The sequence below is a fragment of the Dicentrarchus labrax genome, unplaced genomic scaffold (genome assembly GCF_905237075.1).
Source record: "Dicentrarchus labrax unplaced genomic scaffold, dlabrax2021, whole genome shotgun sequence".
Classification (NCBI taxonomy): domain Eukaryota; kingdom Metazoa; phylum Chordata; class Actinopteri; family Moronidae; genus Dicentrarchus; species Dicentrarchus labrax.
The window spans coordinates 5632261-5651925 of record NW_026136717.1 but is presented as its reverse complement, the minus strand read 5'-3'; the positions used below and the strand labels follow the sequence as shown (position 1 = coordinate 5651925).

The window sequence follows — 19665 nt, the reverse complement described above, 5'->3', positions numbered from 1 at the left end:
TATGAATGTGTTCTCTTTTGCCTAGTGCATTTGTATATTGACACAGTGACGTCCATAAACAGTAATGAAATTGCATAAATATGGAATGCCTAGAAAATGTACACATGCTTCATGCCACCCCTGAATATTTCAGTGCCCCACTCGTGCCACCCCAAAAGGTACCAGGTCAGGACTTAATGTATGACGCACTTTTTAGTTGAGGAAAGGTTTTTGGTTTTTTTTGGTGTGTAATAGCTGCACAATTTTACAATTGTGGAATGAAAGAATCACTTTAGGCCTACAATGATGAGATGAAAATGGGAAAAAACAATTATTAATTTCCATTAATAATTTTTGTGGAAGTCACAGGGTGCCACTGGAGAGGGACTAAGGAGCAGCATGTGGCAGTTTGTCTACCCATGGTCAATGATAATCCATACAGCTAGAAAATGTATATTGACTGAAATCATAAAGGTAACAGGGTCATCCCTATGTTCCCCGGGTCCTATGTTTCCCGCTAAGGTTAGGGTTAGGGTTAGGGTTAGGGTTCCCCGGTCCCATACAAAGCGGGGAACATAGGACCCGGAGAACATAGGTACGCTCCCTGGTGCCCCTCCGTCCTCTGTGATCTGTCTTAAACATGTGCAGCCTGTAGAGTGGATGGTTTCATATGAGGCTGTCTCACTGTACCACTAGTATCACAAGTAGCAAGTATCACTGTGCTTCAGATATAGTTTCACACGTTTGATAGAGGAGCGTCAGTCTTTCAGATGTGTAAAGATACAGATACAGATATCTGCCTGAAATAGACTGTGCTGTTTGTCACCCCAGTACATGTGCATGGGCATGTAGGTGGCATACATATTTATATTCATTAATACAACCACCAATCTTTTTAAAATACATTGTATTTTAAATTCAGACATGTAACACATTGACATCAGTTAAAATATCCAGTTTGCACACTGATGTTTGGCTAAAAAAACACTATTTGCTGCTTCATTTGAGACTTTATTCGCACAAAACTTTGATGGAACAGACCACATGGTTTACACCTCAGATGTGCTCAGACCACACTGTACTGGTGACGTGTACCTCACTCACTCCTCCACTGCTGCAGGCCTCCATTTATCTATTATCTATCTGGATCACTGTTTCCTGCTACGGACGAGTCTACACTGCGCAGTCAATGAGCGCAGCTTAACTCGCAGTGTGTTACCTCCACTGACTCCAACAAACTGTCATGATAGGTTCACACTTGGTACAGAGGTAGTATTCAGGGGCGTGTCCAGAGGGGGGACCTGTGGTGTTACTCACTATAAGTTAAATAAAATTTTGCAGATAGAAAAACTGGTGTATTTAATTTGTTTTTGCATACTGCACAAATTGGGAATGACTGAAAAACTGAGACATATTTCATGCCACCCCTGAGTAAGTCAGTGCCCCACTTGTGCCACCCCAGTCAAAAATGTCTGGAAATGCCCCTGGTGGTCTCTCCCACGCTGGTGGTTACCTCTCAGGTAGTGGCACTTTGTGTAAACCTGACTGTATCTGATGGTTTGTTACACAGAGCCATTTGGGAAGTTGTCTTTGAAAACAGTTTTGTGGAAATTATGATAACATTTCACACAAATGTTTAATGGGATACAACAATGAAGTGATGACTTGTTTTACCAAAAGGTCAAAGGTCAGCTTCACATTATAATGTCCTTTGGCCGGTATTCAACACCATAACTCAGGAACACAAGGGGGGATTATGACCATATTTCCACTATTATATTGAGTTGGTTAAATTTTTTACTCAGGTCAAAGGTCATTGTGAGTTCAAAATAGTTTAATCATGGTTTAAGAATGAATTAGGTGATTTCAGATTTCACACACATCTTGACTGGGACGGCATGAGTAAACAATAACTAGCACCGGACGGGCTTTCATCTGCCTTTCTCATACTGTACAGCTGCTTGACAGACGTGGTGACAATGGTGAGATGGTGGACACCTACAAGTTCCTGGGGGTGACACTCAACAATAAATTGGACTGGATGGACAACACTGAGGCCCTCTACAGGAAACAACAAAGCAGGCTGTTCTTTCTGAGGAGGCTCAGGTCCTCCAACGTGTGCACTAGGCTACTATGGATGTTCTACCGGTCTGTAATGGCCTGTGTCATCTTCTTTGCTGTGGTGTGCTGGTGAGGTGGCATCGGGACTTGTGGTGCCAAAAATCTGAGCAAGAAGGCTAGCTCGGTGGTGGGGATGGAGCTGGACAGTGTGGAGGCTGTGACTGACAAGAGGATGAGACGGAAGCTGAAAGCCATTATGGACGACCCCTCTCATTCTCGCTACACTGAGCTGAGGCAGCCCAGGAGCACTTTCAGCCACAGACTGACCCAGCCCTGAGCCTCAAAGCGGTTTGGAGGCTCGTCTGTACCATCACCCATCAGACTCCACAACGCCACAAGCACCCAGTAACTTCAGCCCCCGCTGATTAAGACTGGTTTAACTTCAACCTACGATGCACAAACTCTTTGCACAAACTGTACCTTGCAAATTGCACATGCAACAGTTTAGTTTTTATGTTGCTTCAAATATTTTGCACAACATTTTACTGCATTTATTACATTTTTCATTATAGTCTTATATTTTCTATTATATCTTTATAATATTTTTATTTTGTATTATTTTGTGATTCTTTATTGTTCTTTGTATGTGTCTGTACTTGCACTACATCCTCCTATGTTGCTGTGTCTGACTTGAATTTCTGCTACGGGAGATCAACAAAGGAATATCTTATTACGTCAATGGTCAAGGTCAAAAACTTAGATAAAAATATTACATATATACATACATATACAGGTACCATCATTATGATGACATCCACTTAGCCCAAAAATATACTTACTGTTACCTATTGGTGCAGATTATTATCGGGCCGATAACAGGAAATTATTACGTCATTCCGGTAAGTCCGATATCATGACGAATAGCACCGATAACATGTATAATTTTGTCAGCACGGCAGTGCCCCGCTCCCACTATGCTTGTTATTTGTAACAAATGTTCCAAGCAAGTTCCACAAGGAAGTAAATGTAGCACGAGCTTCAATACGCCAAACCTGATAAGTCACCTGAAACACAGCCATGAGGATGCCCGGGCTGCTAAAGACGCTAGCAACTTCTGGAATGCACTTTTTCAGTTTACTGCTTCATTTCAGACTTTATTTGCACAGAGATTTGATGGAACAGACCACAGGCTTCTATTATCTATTGTCTATCTGGACAGTCACCAAAGTCAGATAAAATTAGCAACACAGAGAGCAAGAGATAGAGCAAGACATGAGAGTAAAAGCACTGATAAGAAGTCAAATATTATTGGACTGTGACCACCCAACCACAAAAGAACACAGTAGCAGATTAATATGATAAAGCATCAGCTCCTCTGAACCACTCTGAGTCTATCTGCTGGCAGCATAAATAACACGAGTCTCCACTTGTCTCTCTGACTCAGGCCTCCTGTTTCTTATTGTTGTTGAATACAAACTCAGGGCTGCATCCTTCAGTTCATCAGAGTCCAGATTCTGTAAAGAGTACACACAGTTAACACAATATTTTCTCTATGACATCTGCTGAAAAAAGGACCTAACACAGCAAGGGGGATAAATAACACTCCAAATTTACGCAAAATGTTGACAGTGGAAAAACTGGCATTGTCTTTTTCAAAGGGTTCCCTTGACCTCTGACCTTAAGATTTTTCAATTGAAATGGGTTGTATGGGTCTCCCTTTTGCAGACTTTCCCACTTTTTGCAAATCCCAGACAGTTTTCTTGTATGTGGTATAAATGTTTAAATGTGTAACTTTAACACAGAGAAAATGTAATGTGGAAAATCTGCCAAAATAATATTAAGACAAATTCATCCTGACTTCCTTCAAAGGCAGCGATGAGCCACATGATGACGTGGACAGCAAGTGTAAAAGTAAGATTTTCACAACCCTTATTTGACAGGAAGAGAGAGCACAGTGTGGTCTGAGCATAACTGAAAACCTAGAGACCTGTTAGATCAAAGCTTTCTAACAAAAGAATCTTAAAGGGAGTAGTTTCATAAAGACTCTCACTGTTCCTCTTGTAAAGAATCACACTTGAAATTACAACCCTTAAGATTTCAGACCTGGTTGATTTGTCGACACCTAGGGACTGGTGGTAGGTCTGAAGGCAAATGAGGTTTAATACTACAAGTCCCAGAATTCAACAAAACAAAGGATTGTTGTTTTCATTAAGAAGTCTGGTAATAATTGGTCTTTTTCGATCATTCTGTGAGCAACGTGATCTTATCTAATGTTGTACACGGCAGTGCAAACAGCAGGGTCCAGTGAAAGGAGTGGGTTACTGTGCTGAGAAGTTGGAGGTGTGCAGCTCTTCATCTAAATGTTTACTGTAACTGCTCCTTCCTGTTTCAGTACTCTTCTTTTGTAGGTGCTTTTTTGATTGACCATAGTGGTCTGTGCTAATCTCAAGCACTTTGGGACTACTTCAGAATAAATGTCAACTTGTATTTCTCCAGTGAAATGCTTTTAATGTGAAAGTGCAGTATCAGGAAATGTTCGGTTTGCATTAGAAGTAACATAACACAGCATTTTTCCAGGAATGTCACCACTGACACCCAGTTTGTAATACTGCAAGTGCAAGGACTTCCATCAGTGGGCCTTAAGTTCAGTCGCCATTATGTTACCTCATTTGACAATGAATATCAACTGAACAGAAGATGCCAGAAGCAGTGTGACACTTACACAGCCTCATCAAAAACAACTGAAACACTTTGCTCCAGGCTGCACGTCATTAAGACACAACGAAACAACAGCAGGTTTAACTCTCATACAGCATATATCTACTTTGATAACAGGCAGTAATAATAAGAATAGACAGACTCCAAATCAAAACCTTTATTTAAACATGACATGACACAGGATTTTGAATACAGTTATCACCTCAATGTGTTGATTTGCAGAACAGATAATGGCGGTGAGCTGCTGACTAATGATTTTTCAATGCATGTGTGAGGATGAAGAGTAATACATTTATATGCATAAACCTGAAAATGCCACAGTGTATTCCTTCATTACTCCTTTATACAGTATAGACAGTGTGGTAGTTCTCCATGCTGTTTTTATGACCTTGTGAGGGAAGGGGTTGCAGAGAGCTGAACGTCAATCTTCCTGTGGTTCATGCCTCACCAATGATACAGACACTTCTAATAGTCAGACATTTTGTTTTTGATTCAGACTTTTAGCATATGATAGGGATTATATGATATCGGTTACATTTCTCACACTGATGGACTGTATGGTTTTTCAAAGCCTATTCACAAATGTCTTGCTAAGGCTTTGGGAAGTCAGCCCGTATTCACTGCTTCTATTATTAGAAAGCTTTGATCTAACGGCCCTCATGGTTTTCACCTCAGTTATTCTCCAACTACACTGTACTGTCTCTTCTTTGTTCTTTAATGGCTCCTCCTCCTAAAACATTATGTTCCTGATAAGCATACTGAGAAGAAATGAAAAGAAATAAAATGTTGAGAATATGAAGATCATTATTCCAAAATCCATGTATGGTTATTGCTATTAGAAAAAAGGCACACAAAAGCTCTGAAGCACATTCATATGATACAGCATCAGTTCCAGTTGCCTCCTCAGTCTATCTGGTGGCAGCATAAATAACATTTGGCTCCGGCTGTCTTCTTTTTGCCTTTGGTCGAAATGCCACTGCTGCGTAATTCAGGTCAGAGTCTGCATTCTGTGAAAAGAGTATTTACAGTCTGAATGTGGTGGATTGACATGATTTTAATTCATCCAATATAGCCAGATGGATACTGGACTTATGAGGCTCATACCAATATTGGTATTTGGTCAATATTAATTTCTAAATACGTACGATTGTAAGACTTTACAACACGGTACACGTCAAGAACATCCTTAATCCCTAATAAACACTTACTGAAATACTCCAAACCCAGGACTACATAGCTATATATACTATATTATGTATATTATGAACTAGAAAACATTGCTGATGAGAGGGATGTCTGGAACCCCCTGCTTAATCTGCTGCCACGGCAACACGACCCCGAGTAAACAGATGAAAATGGATGGATGAATGGACTATATTATGTAACATACTTCGTATAATGTATCAATTTACTTGAAGGGGCACAATATAAAGTATCTCCCAATCAGTTCTCTAGAAAATCATCACTATCTACTATATAGTCCTCCATTTGGAGTTATTCACTAACTACTTCTTAACAATTCATTAATTATCAGGTCTTTCCTCACTCGTTCCTTAGTAACTACACACAATTTTGTGTACCGTTGTAAAGTGTGACCCATACATTCCTGATAAGATGCCATTTAAAAATAAACTTGTTAGTGCTCTCTAATGGACAAACTATGAAATCGTGGCACTGTTTGAACTGTACCTCAAACATCATTTTTGTATTTCTGTACTGCATTTTCTTGTTACTTATTCAATACAAATATGCAGTTATATATATATGAATACACCAATATGTCAGGGACAAGTTAATGTTAGCCGAGTCAATATAGCTCTGGCTGTTTTTCGTCTGGCTCTATCAAACAGTATATATGAGTAAATGTTTAAAATGGATTCACCTCTCTTTGCTCTGGATTCTGTTCTTCTTTATCAGCTAAGTGACAGAAACAAAACATCTGGTCAGTTCATTGATCATTGTCTTTGGTAAACCAGGAGTTTAGCATTTTTCAATCATATTGACACAACTTTAAACAACAAGAAATATATGTAAGATAGAGACAGTAGCACTGACAAAAAGTACCTGTCTGAAGTTTCCTGTTTTTGACAACCAGACCAATGATGACCATTACAAGGACAACAGTCAGACTGCCCAGGACGACAATCACCAGCTTTGCTATTCCATCAGACTCTTCTTTTCCATCAGACTGTTCTACAAAAAATACAATTAAGTTAGACGCTATTTCCCCTTTAGAGACTTGAGACCAGGCAAAAACTTTTTCACCTTCAAACATTTGATAATCTGCACAATGAAAGAAATCTTTAGGAGAATCTTACTTTCACACTGGCTGTCCACGTCATCATGTGGCTCATCGCTGCCTCCTAAAGAAATAAGGATACCTTTAGTCTTGATATTATTTTGGCAGATTTTCCTCATAATGACAGTTTGTCAGTCTTTAAATTGCCACTATGTTGCCTGTGTTGTTAGAAGATAATTTTGAAAAAAATGAACAAAGAATGGGTACCAGTAGGAAGACTTTAGAATGACCTTACCTTTAACATGCAAATTTATCATATTGAAATTCGGTTGTCCACTTTCGCAACATCCATAGAGATACAGTCCAGAGTCAGATAGATCCAGATGTTTGATCTTGAGAAAGACAGTGGAGATGTTGGATGTCATTTCATATTTTCCTTTTCGAAATCCGTCGCCGCAGTGTTGAACTTCGTCATTGATCATAACAGTGATACAGCTGGCCTTTGTACCATTGACCAGTTTGAGCCAGGATGTCCGAGTGCTGCGTTTGGACATGTTGGTACTCAGCAGTGTGACTGTGTCATTAAGCTGAGCTTCCACAGTCTGAGACTCAGAACCTGAGACAGAGATCCAGCCTGAAACACACAAGATTTACTCTCAATGAGACAAAAAGAACATGAACAATAACTCTTACATAACTCAATACTTTCAGTCCTGGTTAGTTAGAGCTACCAAAGTTATAAATGTAATTCAATGCCAGTACTCACTGAAGCTGCAGAGACTTAAAGCTGTTATCAAGGTAAAGTTCTTCATGGTGAGTGTGACTGAAGCTCTGCAATGTCCACAATGAACTGTGCTTCAGTAAGGCTGCTTTCTACATAAAGAGGCGGGCTGTTTGTAGTTGCTCATCCTGTTCCTCAAACTGACCACATACACGCTTTCAGGAAAAGAAGTGTTGATGCAGAATGTTAGCTGTTCTAAGTTATACTTCAGACCAATATACAATACTTTAATAACAGACATTGATATTATGTAATGACACATCAAATCCTTTATGTAAGATTCCTGAAATAAAAGATCCTGACCATAGAATAGATCAATCATCAGCCCAGCTCAGGTTGCCTGTTCATTTATAATGCTTAAAATATTTTCTAGGATGACCTCTGCTAAAGAAGCACTCATACAGACGCTATAAGTTGTCCTACAGTTGTGTAGAACTTTTTGCTCAGGCAGGATCTTTTTGTTTTAGTACAGAGGTGGTCTGCACAGGCTGATTTCAGAGTTTCAGTTACTCCCCATTTTCTTTTCGTCTTCCACTCTGCACTGTCTTGTAGAAGCTGTAGCTGGCTTTAGTTTAAAGCTTGAGTGAAGACACTCTCATTATATGAACCTAGATGACCTAACACACCCACTGGTATCAACCATGTCATAGTTATGGTAAATGGTAAATGGACTGTACTTATATAGCGCCTTTCTAGTCTTTCAACCACTCAATGCACTGTACACTACATGCCACATTCACCCCATTCATGCACATTCATACACTGATGGCAGTGGCTGCCATGCAAGGTGCCAACTTCTCACCAGAACAGAAACTAAGCATTCACACAGTCATACACTAATATATGGCATCAGGAGCAATTTGGAGTTCAGTATCTTGCTCAAGGAACCGCCTTGAGCCACAGCCGCCCTTTATGATGACAGCAAAGGGCTAAATAGCAGTGGAAAAACTGGCATTGTCATTTTCAAAGGGTTCCCTTGACCTCTGACCTTAAGATATCTGAATGGAAATGAGTTCTATGGGTCTCCCTTTTGCAGCCTTGCCCACCTTTTGCAAATCCCATACAGTTTTTTTTTTGCATGTGTTACGAATGTCTCTTGCCTAGTGCATTTGTATATTGACACAGTGACGTCCATAAACAGTACTGAAATTGCATAAATATGGAATGCCTAGAAAATTTACACATGCTTCATGCCACCCCTGAATATTTCAGTGCCCCACTCGTGCCACCCCAAAAGGTACCAGGTCAGGACTTAATGTATGACGCACTTTTTAGTTGAGGAAATTTTTTTTTTTTTTTTGGTGTGTAATAGCTACACACTTTTACAATTGTGGAATGAAAGAATCACTTTAGGCCTACAATGATGAGAGATGGAAATAGGAAAAAAATAATAATTCCAATCCCATATAATGTTTGTGGAAGTCACAGGGTGCCACTGGAGAGGGACTAAGGAGCCGCATGTGGCAGTTTGTCTACCCATGGTCAATGATAGTCCATACAGCTAGAAAATGTATATTGACTGAAATCATAAAGGTAACATCATTATGATAACATCCATTTCAAATCCCACATATTCAACATACATATATTCACCACATATACCATACATGAGTCTCAACAGACAAGCATGTGAACAACAACTTGACTGTCAGGCAGAGGCATACAACACATTGAAACAATATGGCGTCCCTCCATCTTCTGTGATCTGTCTTAAACATGTGCAGCCTGTAGAGTGGATGGTTTCATATGAGGCTGTCTCACTGTACCACTAGTATCACAAGTAGCAAGTACCACTGTGCTTCAGATATAGTTTCACACGTTTGATAGAGGAGCGTCAGTCTTTCAGATGTGTAAAGATACAGATACAGATATCTCCCTGAAATAGACTGTGCTGTTTGTCACCCCAGTATATGTGCAAGGGCATGTAGGTGGCATACATATTTATATTCATTAATACAACCACCAGTCTTTTTAAAATACATTGTATTTTAAATTCAGACATGTAACACATTGACATCAGTTAAAATATCCAGTTTGCACACTGATGTTTGGCTAAAAAAACACTATTTGCTGCTTCATTTGAGACTTTATTCGCACAAAACTTTGATGGAACAGACCACATGGTTTACACCTCAGATGTGCTCAGACCACACTGTACTGGTGACGTGTACCTCACTCACTCCTCCACTGCTGCAGGCCTCCATTTATCTATTATCTATCTGGATCACTGTTTCCTGCTACAGACGAGTCTACACTGCGCAGTCAATGAGCGCAGCTTAACTCGCAGTGTGTTACCTCCACTGACTCCAACAAACTGTCATGATAGGTTCACACTTGGTACAGAGGTAGTATTCAGGGGCGTGTCCAGAGGGGGACCTGTGGTGTTACTCGCTATAAGTTAATGTAAATTTTGTAGATAGAAAAACTGGCATTTCTGCCATTGACCTTTGTATGTGGTGTAAAAGTGTTATTTTTGCCGAGTGTATTTAATTTGTTTTTGCATACTGCTCAAATTGGGAATGACTGAAAAACTGAGACATATTTCATGTCACCCCTGAGTAAGTCAGTGCCCCACTTGTGCCACCCCAGTCAACAAGTCTGGAAACGCCCCTGGTGGTCTCCCACGCTGGTGGTTACCTCTCAGGTAGTGGTACTTTGTCTAAACCTGACTGTATCTGATGGTTTGTTACACAGAGCCATTTGGGAAAGTTGTCTTTGAAAACTGTTTGAAAGAGGGCAGGCACTTTCAAAAAATACAGTGTTTCTGGAGATAGACATATGCATACTGGAGTGAAAATGGAGCAAGAGGAAAGAAGTTGCTCCAGCTTTTTAAAAAATACACTCCACACTCCATCCAAAATCCACTCCCATAGCTGCCAGTGCTTCCTCAAAGGACACCAATTGGTCCGATAGCGCTATAACGGCCACAAACGTATAGATTGAAGTCTGGCAAGATGGATTTTGGTGGTCAAAGCTCAAGGTCACTGTAACATCATAATGTCCTGGAAAAACCTGTTTTTGGCTATAACTCAGGAACACAAGGGGGGATTGTGACCATATTTCACAGTTTGTCAGACCCTGAGTTGGTGACATTTGTGTCTCAGAGGTCAAAGGTCATTGTGACTTCAAAATAGGTTTTTAACCATGATTTAAAAATGTCATATTTCACACACATCTTGACTGGGACAGCATGAGTAAACATTAACTAGCACAGGAGGGGCTTTCATCTGCCTTTCTCATACTGCCTCATTCTGAATTTGAGCGTCACTTTTAACTCATTGTGTTCCAGTGACTGAATGAGTTTCACTTACAGCTCATAGAGAGCCATTGCATCTAAAAACATCAGGAGAAAAACTCCACCACTGTTTATAAACCTATACTCTATGAGCAACCATCTTTACATAGCAATGGAGTACATGTGTATGTGTTTGGCCAATATGTCAATGATAGTCCATACAGTTCAAAAACTGAAATAAAAATATTAACTGAAATCATACATATATATACCATCATTATGATGACCCACAAATATACTTACTTTTACCTAATACTAATACCTAATGACTAATACTTATACATTTTATTCTATTCCCTCTAAGTATTTACCACATATACTATATATGAGTCTGAAGAGACAAGGATATGAACAACAACTTGACTGTCAGGCTGAGACATACAACATATTAAAACAATATGGCGCCCCTCCATCTTCTGTGATCTGTCTTAAACATGTGCAGCCTGTAGAGTGGATGGTTTCATATGAGGCTGTCCAAGTATCACTGTGCTTCAGATATACTTTCACAAGTTTGATAGAGGAGTGTGAGTCTTTGCAATGTGTAAAGATACAGATACAGATATCTGCCTGATATAGACAGAGCTGTTTGTCACCCCAGTACAAAGTGCAACAAAGGGCCTGTAGGTGACATATATATCTATATTAATTAATACAACCACCAATCTTTTTAAAATACATTGTATTTTAAATTCAGACATGCACCACATTGACATCGCAGTTAAGATAAAAAATAGTTCCACACTGTTCACTGCTTCATTTCAGACTTTATTTGCACAGAGCTTTGATGGAACAGACCACAGGCTTCTATTATCTATTGTCTATCTGGACAGTCACCAAAGTCAGATACAATTAGCAACACAGAGAGCAAGAGATAGAGCAAGACATGAGAGTAAAAGCACTGATAAGAAGTCAAATATTATTGGACTGTTTGATTTTCCTCTCAATAAGAAAATGGTAACTCCGCCCACCCAACCACAAAAGAACACAGTAGCAGATTAATATGATAAAGCATCAGCTCCTCTGAACCACTCTGAGTCTATCTGCTGGCAGCATAAATAACACGAGTCTCCACTTGTCTCTCTGACTCAGGCCTCCTGTTTCTTATTGTTGTTAAATACAAACTCAGGGCTGCATCCTTCAGGTCATCAGAGTCCAGATTCTGTAAAGAGTACACACAGTTAACACAAGGCAAACAGCTGAGTGTGTGAGAAAAACTACATTTATGATTCTACCATCTTTAACATATGAAAGCATTTATCATATACAACAGTAAACAATAAAAGGTGATTCACCTCACGCTGTTGTGGTCTCTGTTCCTCATTGGCAGCTGAATGACAGAGACAATACATCGAATCAGTTAACTGACAGTCCTTTTCTTTAAACTCTGATGTTATTACATTATACTTTACATTTAGCTAAAATAAGAGTACCTGTCTGAAGTTTCCTGACTGTAACAACCAGACATATGATGACCATTACAAGGACAACAGTCAGACTGCCCAGGACGACAATCACCAGCTTTGCTATTCCATCAGACTCTTCTACAAAAAATACAATTAAGTTAGACACTACTTTCCCTTTAAAGACTTGAGAGCTCGCTAAAACTTTTTCACCTTCAAACATTTGATAATCTGCACAATGAAAGAAATCTTTAGGAGAATCTTACTTTTACACTTGTTGTCCATGTCATCATGTGGCTCATCGCTGCCTCCTAAAGAAATAAGGATACCTTTAGTCTTGATATTATTTTCGCAGATTTTCCTCATAATAACAGTTTGTCAGTCTTTAAATTGTCACTATGTTGCCTGTGTTGTTAGAAGACAATTGTGAAAATCTGAACAAAGAATGAGTATCAGAAGAAAGACTTCAGAATGACCTTACCTTTAACATGTAAATGTATCACATTGAAATTCGGACGTCCAATTTCATAACATCCATAGAGATACAGTCCAGAGTCAGATAAATCCACATGTTTGATCCTGAGAAAGACAGTGGAGATTTTGGATGTCATTTCATATTTTCCTTTTCGAAATCCGTCGCAGTGTTGAACTTCGTCATTGATCATAACAGTGATACAGCTGGCCTTTGTACCGTTGACCAGTTTGACCCAGAATGTCGGAGTGCTGCGTTTGGACATGTTGGTACTCAGCAGTGTGACTTCTTCACCAACCTGAGCCTCCACAGTCTGAGACTCAGAACCTGAGACAGAGATCCAGCCTGAAACACACAAGATTTACTTTCAATGAGACAAAAAGAACATGAACAATAACTCTTACATAACTCAATACTTTCAGTCCTGGTTAGTTAGAGCTACCAAAGTTATGAATGTAATTCAATGCCAGTACTCACTGAAGCTGCAGAGACTTAAAGCTGTTATCAAGGTAAAGTTCTTCATGGTGAGTGTGACTGAAGCTCTGCAATGTCCACAATGAACTGTGCTTCAGTAAGGCTGCTTTCTACATAAAGAGGCGGGCTGTTTGTAGTTGCTCATCCTGTTCCTCAAACTGACCACATACACGCTTTCAGGAAAAGAAGTGTTGATGCAGAATGTTAGCTGTTCTAAGTTATACTTCAGACCATTTGACAATACTTTAATAACAGACATTGATATTATGTAATGACACATCAAATCCTTTGTGTAAGTGTAACCCCTACCTGCACCTGTCACTTTAAGACAGTGCTAAATATCAAATAGGAAAATTAGGGTTTCTTTGATTCTAGATTCAATGAGGAGACTGCTGAGCTTTACCTGCCGAATTATTGAATTAGACCTACAATATCTACCCCAAATAACACACAAGACAACAGATTGACAATTTTAAAGGAGGTATATTAAACCCAGCAAATCCTAGATCCTTCACAACACATTGTCTCAAAAGGTAAGTAAATTAAAGTGAATACTGCATTATAATACTTCAGTACCTCTATCATAAACTCAAAGTTGCATTCACAATACACAGTTCTTTTAAATACCTTTGTTTGATTTTATAACCAAAATAAAAAAAAGCACCTCTGAGATCTCAGGTATGAAAAAGGAAATTGTCCCAAAAGTTCAAATGAATAAAAAACTAAAAAGTAAAGGGAAAATATGAGTATGAGTGCACTCAAAGTCCTACCACCCTCTTCCACAGTGGATGTCCAAGGTGAGTATTGCAATGGGAAAGATATGGAGATGTGGATGTGGATGACCCCTTTTCCAAAGTGAGTAGCAACCAGGATGGAGATGCAGATGGAGGACAGCAGAAGATGGTAGAGGAACCGAGGACTGAGGACCCAATGGAAGGACTCTAAAAAAAAACCCAGCCTACACAGCCAGGCAAAATAATTACTCATCTAGTCCATCTAAAAATGTCCATTTGGATATATTTAAATAAAGGTACTGCTTTACAATGTCCATTTTACTCTGTTTAACTCACAGTACACTTAACATGAATTCACATAAACATTTCAAAATAAAGTGTTTCCTTAATATACAGCTCCAACTGTAACCTATTTACTTTAATTTTACATTAATTTTAAATCACTCCAAGAACTCAACACTCATAAACTGCATGGAATCTCTGCTGGCCTAACACCAGCGCAGCACCTCATTAGCCTGCACCAAGCAGTTATCAAGCGTTTCACACACAGTAAGAATTTGAAGAACAACACAAGATTCATAAAGCACATAAACACAGGCTTCAGACATTAATTCAAGTTTATCCCGACTGGTTTTAGTGAGAGTACAAGGCTCATCTTTAAGATTTTAGCAGCTTGTAACACAGCAATTGTCTACAACTCTAAACAGTTCTACGCAGCTCGTCAATCAGCTCTTCTACATCCCTTTCAACTTATTTGGCACTTTCTGACTTTTGACTTACTTTTTATCATCTGCACACACATGCATCAGTCGAGGGAAATGTGCAAAGATTGGTACCCAGGTAAGATGACCACTCCTATCAGTTTTTTCACGCTGAAAACAGCACCGAACAACTGCCGCTTCAATTAAAGGTACAGTAACACATACAGGTTGTGATGTGACTTCAGCTTAGCAGAAGATACTTTTGGTGCTTTCTTCTCATGGAAAATAATAATACATTTATCATTTTAAATTAGAGAGAAACATTTAGAACACAAATACATTATATACAGCTAAATTCTTAGAACAGATTAGAAATAACCTGGGGTTTAACTAACCACGGTTACATAAGATTCCTGAAATAACAGATCCTGATTATAGAATAGATCAATCATCAGCTCAGGTCAGGTTGCCTGTTCATTTATAATGCTTAAAATATTTTCTCTATGACTTCTCTTGAAAAAAGCACTCATGTTTTGTAGGTGAGAAACTATAAGTTTTTCTTTAGTTGTGTAGACCTTTTTGCTCATGCAGGATCTTTTTGTTTTAGTGCAGAAATGGTCTGCAGGAGCGTGTCTGATTTCAGATTTCAGATTTGCAGTGGAAAAACTGGCATTGTCTTTTTTAAAGGGTTCCCTTGTCCCCTTCCCTTCAAACCTTGATTTGTCGACACCTAGGGACTGGTGGTAGGTCTGAAGGCAATTGCGGTTTAATACTACAGCTCCCAGAATTCTGTTTGCGACAAAACAAAGGATTGTCGTTTTAATAAAGAAGTCTGGTAATAATTGGCCTTTTTCGATCATTCTGTGAGCAACGTGATCTTATCTAATGTTGTACACGGCAGTGCAAACAGCAGGGTCCAGTGAAAGGAGTGGGTTACTGTGCTGAGAAGTTGGAGGTGTGCAGCTCTTCATCTAAATGTTTACTGTAACTGCTCCTTCCTGTTTCAGTACTCCCTGCTAAATTGATTTGCTTCCTAAATATATGAAAATGTAGTATTATCTTCTTTTGTAGGTGCTTTTTTGATGGACAATGGTGGCTTTGCGACTACTTCAGAATAAATGTCAACTTGTGTTTCTCCAGTGAAATGCTTTTAATGTGAAGGAAATGTTCGGTTTGCATTAGAAGTAACATAACACAACATTTTTCTCCCAGGAATGTCACCACTGACACCCAGTTTGTAATACTGCAAGTGCAAGGACTTCCATCAGTGGGCCTTAAGTTCAGTCACCATTATGTTACCTCATTTGACAATGAATATCAACTGAACAGAAGATGCCGGAAGCAGTGTGACACTTACACAGCCTCATCAAAAACAACTGAAACACTTTGCTCCAGGCTGCACGTCATTAAGACACAACGAAACAACAGCAGGTTTAACTCCCATACAGCATATATCTACTTTGATAACAGGCAGTAATAATAAGAATAGACAGACTCCAAATCAAAACCTTTATTTAAACAGGACATGACACAGGATTTTGAATACAGTTATTACCTAAATGTGTTGATTTGCAGAACAGATAATGGCAGTAAAATGCTGACTAATGATTTTGTGATGCATGCGTGAGGATGAAGAGTAATACGTTTATATGCATAAGCCTGAAAATGCCACAGTGTATTCCTTCATTACTCCTTTATACAGTATAGACAGTGTGGTAGTTCTCTATGCTGTTTTTATGACCTTGTGAGGGAAGGGGTTGCAGAGAGCTGAACGTCAATCTTCCTGTGGTTCATGCCTCACCAATGATACAGACACTTCTAATAGTCAGACATTTTGTTTTTGATTCAGACTTTTAGCATATGATAGGGATTCTATGATATCGGTTACATTTCTCACACTGATGGACTGTATGGTTTTTCAAAGCCTAATCACAAATGTCTTGCTAAGGCTTTGGGAAGTCAGCCCGTATTCACTGCTTCTATTATTAGAAAGCTTTGATCTAACGGCCCTCATGGTTTTCACCTCAGTTATGCTCCGACCACGCTGTACCGTCTCTTCCTGACAAACAATGTTTCTGATAAGCAGAGTGAAAAGAAATGTAAAGAAATACAATGTTAAGAATTAAATCTGCGGTATGAAACTGCTTGCAAATGAATGAACATCAGATCATTATTGCAATATTCATGTGTGGTTATTGCTGTTAGGAACAAGGCATTCAACAGCTCTAAAGCACATTCATATGATACAGCATCAGTTCCAGTTGCCTCCTCAGTCTATCTGGTGGCAGCATAAATAACATTTGGCTCCGGCTGTCTTCTGTTTGCCTTTGGTCGAAATGCCACTGCTGCGTAGTTCAGGTCAGAGTCTGCATTCTGTGAAAAGAGTATTTACAGTCTGAATGTGGTGGATTGACATGATTTTAATTCATCCAATATAGCCAGATGGATACTGGACTCAAGAGGCTGATACCAATATTGATATTTGGTCAATATTAATTTCTAAATACGTACGATTGTAAGACTTTACAACACGGTACACGTCAAGAACATCCTTAATCCCTAATAAACACTTAATGAAATACTCCAAACCCAGGACTACATAGCTATATATACTATATTATGTATATTATGAACTAGAAAACATTGCTGGGGTGAGTGGCAACGGCAACCCGACCCATACATTCCTGATAAGATGTCCTTACGTTTGTTCTTTAAAGGATTGTGACAAACTTTAAAAATAAACTTGTTAGTGCTCTCTAATGGACAAACTATGAAATCGTGGCACTGTTTGAACTGTACCTCAAACATCATTTTGTCATTTCTTTACTGCATTTTCTTGTTACTTATTCAATACAAATATGCACTAATATATATGAATACACCAATATGTCAGGGACAAGTTAATGTTAGCTGAGTCAATATAGCTCTGGCGAATAAATGTTAAAATTGGATTCACCTCTCTTTGCTCTGGATTCTGTTCTTCTTTATCAGCTAAGTGACAGAAACAAAACATCTGGTCAGTTCATTGATCATTGTCTTTGGTAAACCAGGAGTTTAGCATTTTTCCATCATATTGACACAATTTTAAACAACAAAAAATATATGTAAGATAGAGACAGTAGCACTGACAAAAAGTACCTGTCTGAAGTTTCCTGTTTTTGACAACCAGACCAATGATGACCATTACAAGGACAACAGTCAGACTGCCCAGGACGACAATCACCAGCTTTGCTATTCCATCAGACTCTTCTATTCCATCAGACTTACCAAGACCTTCTATTCCATCAGACTCTTCTATCCATCAGACTCTTCTACAAGAAATACAATTAAGTTAGACGCTATTTCCCCTTTAGAGACTGGAGACCAGGCTAAAACTTTTTCACCTTCAAACATTTGATAATCTGCACAATGAAAGAAATCTTTAGGAGAATCTTACTTTTACAATGGCTGCCTGCGTCATCATGTGGCTCATCGCTGCCTCCTAAAGAAATAAGGTCCTGTTAAAGCAGCTGGAGGAGACGACGCTAAGTTTCACTTTCACTTTCCGCGGAAAAGAAAAAAAAAAAAAAACGACGGAACGTCATTCATTCATTAATTATAACCACCTGTGGGAAAAAGTCAGCGTTTGGCCAACAAAGGGAAGGCAGCAGGACAGAGGTGAAATACATGAACTCAGTCCAAGCATCGACCAAAGGACGCCACTGGTGAAAATGAATGAATGAATGAATGAATCATTTAATATTGAATGTTAGATTTTGATGTGATATTTTCTAGTTTATTAATGTAATGTTAAGAATAATTTGAAATGTTTAGTCACATCATCAGTCTAATTTGTTTAATCTATGGTTTACTTTGTTACTTCAGTAACTCTTGTAAATGATAACCTGAGTCTAGCTAAGAATAGTTAAATTAGTAGAAATTTTTAAATGTGTAATTTATTTAAATAAGTGATTTTGTTTAAATGAGAGAATTAAGTAAAACATTTAAATCAGAATTAAGAAATCTTTAATTTATTAACAGAAGTGATTTTGTTGCATAATTGCATTATGTGGAAAATAATTGCAATTTTTGTACATTTTTATTTCTTTTAAGGTTATCAACCTATCTATCTGTCTATCCAAATCTATCTGAGATATATTGCATAATTAAGCAAATATTTGGATGAAGACTGAAAATAAAACAGACAAGAAGATTGAGTTGTCCCTTTGCATCTTTTATGAGTGATCCATGCCATTTTCAAGTTCGGGCAGCAGCTGAGGCAAAACCTAGGAGAACTTGACAGTGAGTGTGACTGAAGCTCTGCAATGTCCACAATGAACTGTGCTTCAGTAAGGCTGCTTTCTACATAAAGAGGCGGGCTGTTTGTAGTTGCTTATCCTGTTCCTCAAACTGACCACATACACGCTTTCAGGAAAAGAAGTGTTGATGCAGAATGTTACCTGTTCTAAGTTATACTTAATATACTAAGTTAGACCATTTGACAATACTCATTGACAGTGACAGCTGGTGGAGATTTTGGGTGGGTGGGCTAACTAATGCACTACACTCATCAATACGTCACACAGCAGCAACAGCAGCAACAGTAGCATGAAGTTACAGCAACAACATTGTATACTTTGTTATAGTAAGTGCTCTACGGCAACACTGTAGTGATGGGTTGGTCACGAACGATCCGGCTCTAAGAGCCGGCTCTTTGAAGTGAACGACGGGAGCCGGCTCCTGATTGGAAGCCAGATCCGGATTTTTTTCCAGATTTTCCCATTTTTTCCTGTTAAAGCCGCGTGATTGGTCAAGATGTGTGGCGGCATCTG

General features: G+C 38.9%; 3 protein-coding genes across 5 annotated transcripts in view; 1 reads left to right on the top strand and 2 right to left on the bottom strand.

The window, feature by feature from the left end:
- Nucleotides 1-19665, top strand: part of LOC127349558 (uncharacterized) — a 103992-nt gene that overhangs the window by 18922 nt on the left and 65405 nt on the right. The window lies entirely within an intron of this gene.
- Nucleotides 3184-19477, bottom strand: LOC127349551 (uncharacterized). The gene is made up of 7 exons (XM_051375409.1): nt 19294-19477; nt 7764-7968; nt 7293-7631; nt 7077-7121; nt 6823-6951; nt 6641-6675; nt 3184-3554 (listed from the first exon to the last, which is right to left on the bottom strand). The coding sequence occupies exons 2-7, from the start codon at nt 7807-7809 to the stop codon at nt 3432-3434; spliced, it is 717 nt and encodes a 238-aa protein (XP_051231369.1). The 5' UTR covers nt 7810-7968; nt 19294-19477; the 3' UTR covers nt 3184-3431.
- The window catches only part of LOC127349550 (uncharacterized), a 20724-nt gene continuing 12876 nt past the window's right edge, over nt 11818-19665 (bottom strand). Inside the window, exons 9-14 of one of the 3 annotated variants that reach the window (XM_051375407.1) lie at nt 13423-13529; nt 12955-13290; nt 12740-12784; nt 12504-12614; nt 12366-12400; nt 11818-12232 (exon numbers count right to left, since the gene is read on the bottom strand). In XM_051375407.1, coding sequence (XP_051231367.1) covers nt 12110-12232; nt 12366-12400; nt 12504-12614; nt 12740-12784; nt 12955-13290; nt 13423-13468 — 696 coding nt within the window. In that variant the 5' untranslated portion in view covers nt 13469-13529 and the 3' untranslated portion in view covers nt 11818-12109. The remainder of the gene's footprint in view (nt 12233-12365; nt 12401-12503; nt 12615-12739; nt 12785-12954; nt 13291-13422; nt 13530-19665) is intronic. The other 2 variants (XM_051375405.1, XM_051375406.1) reach the window with 2 other exon arrangements.

Bases quoted from the DNA above. Each gene is read 5' to 3' on its own strand.
- LOC127349551 (XM_051375409.1), bottom strand. From the start codon at position 7,809: ATGAAGAACTTTACCTTGATAACAGCTTTAAGTCTCTGCAGCTTCA. The intron at 6,676-6,822 runs GTACTTTTTGTC...TCTGTCACTTAG, and splicing joins AAACAGGAAACTTCAGACAG to CTGATAAAGAAGAACAGAAT. The intron at 3,555-6,640 runs GTGAATCCATTT...TACTCTTTACAG, and splicing joins AGAATCCAGAGCAAAGAGAG to AATCTGGACTCTGATGAACT.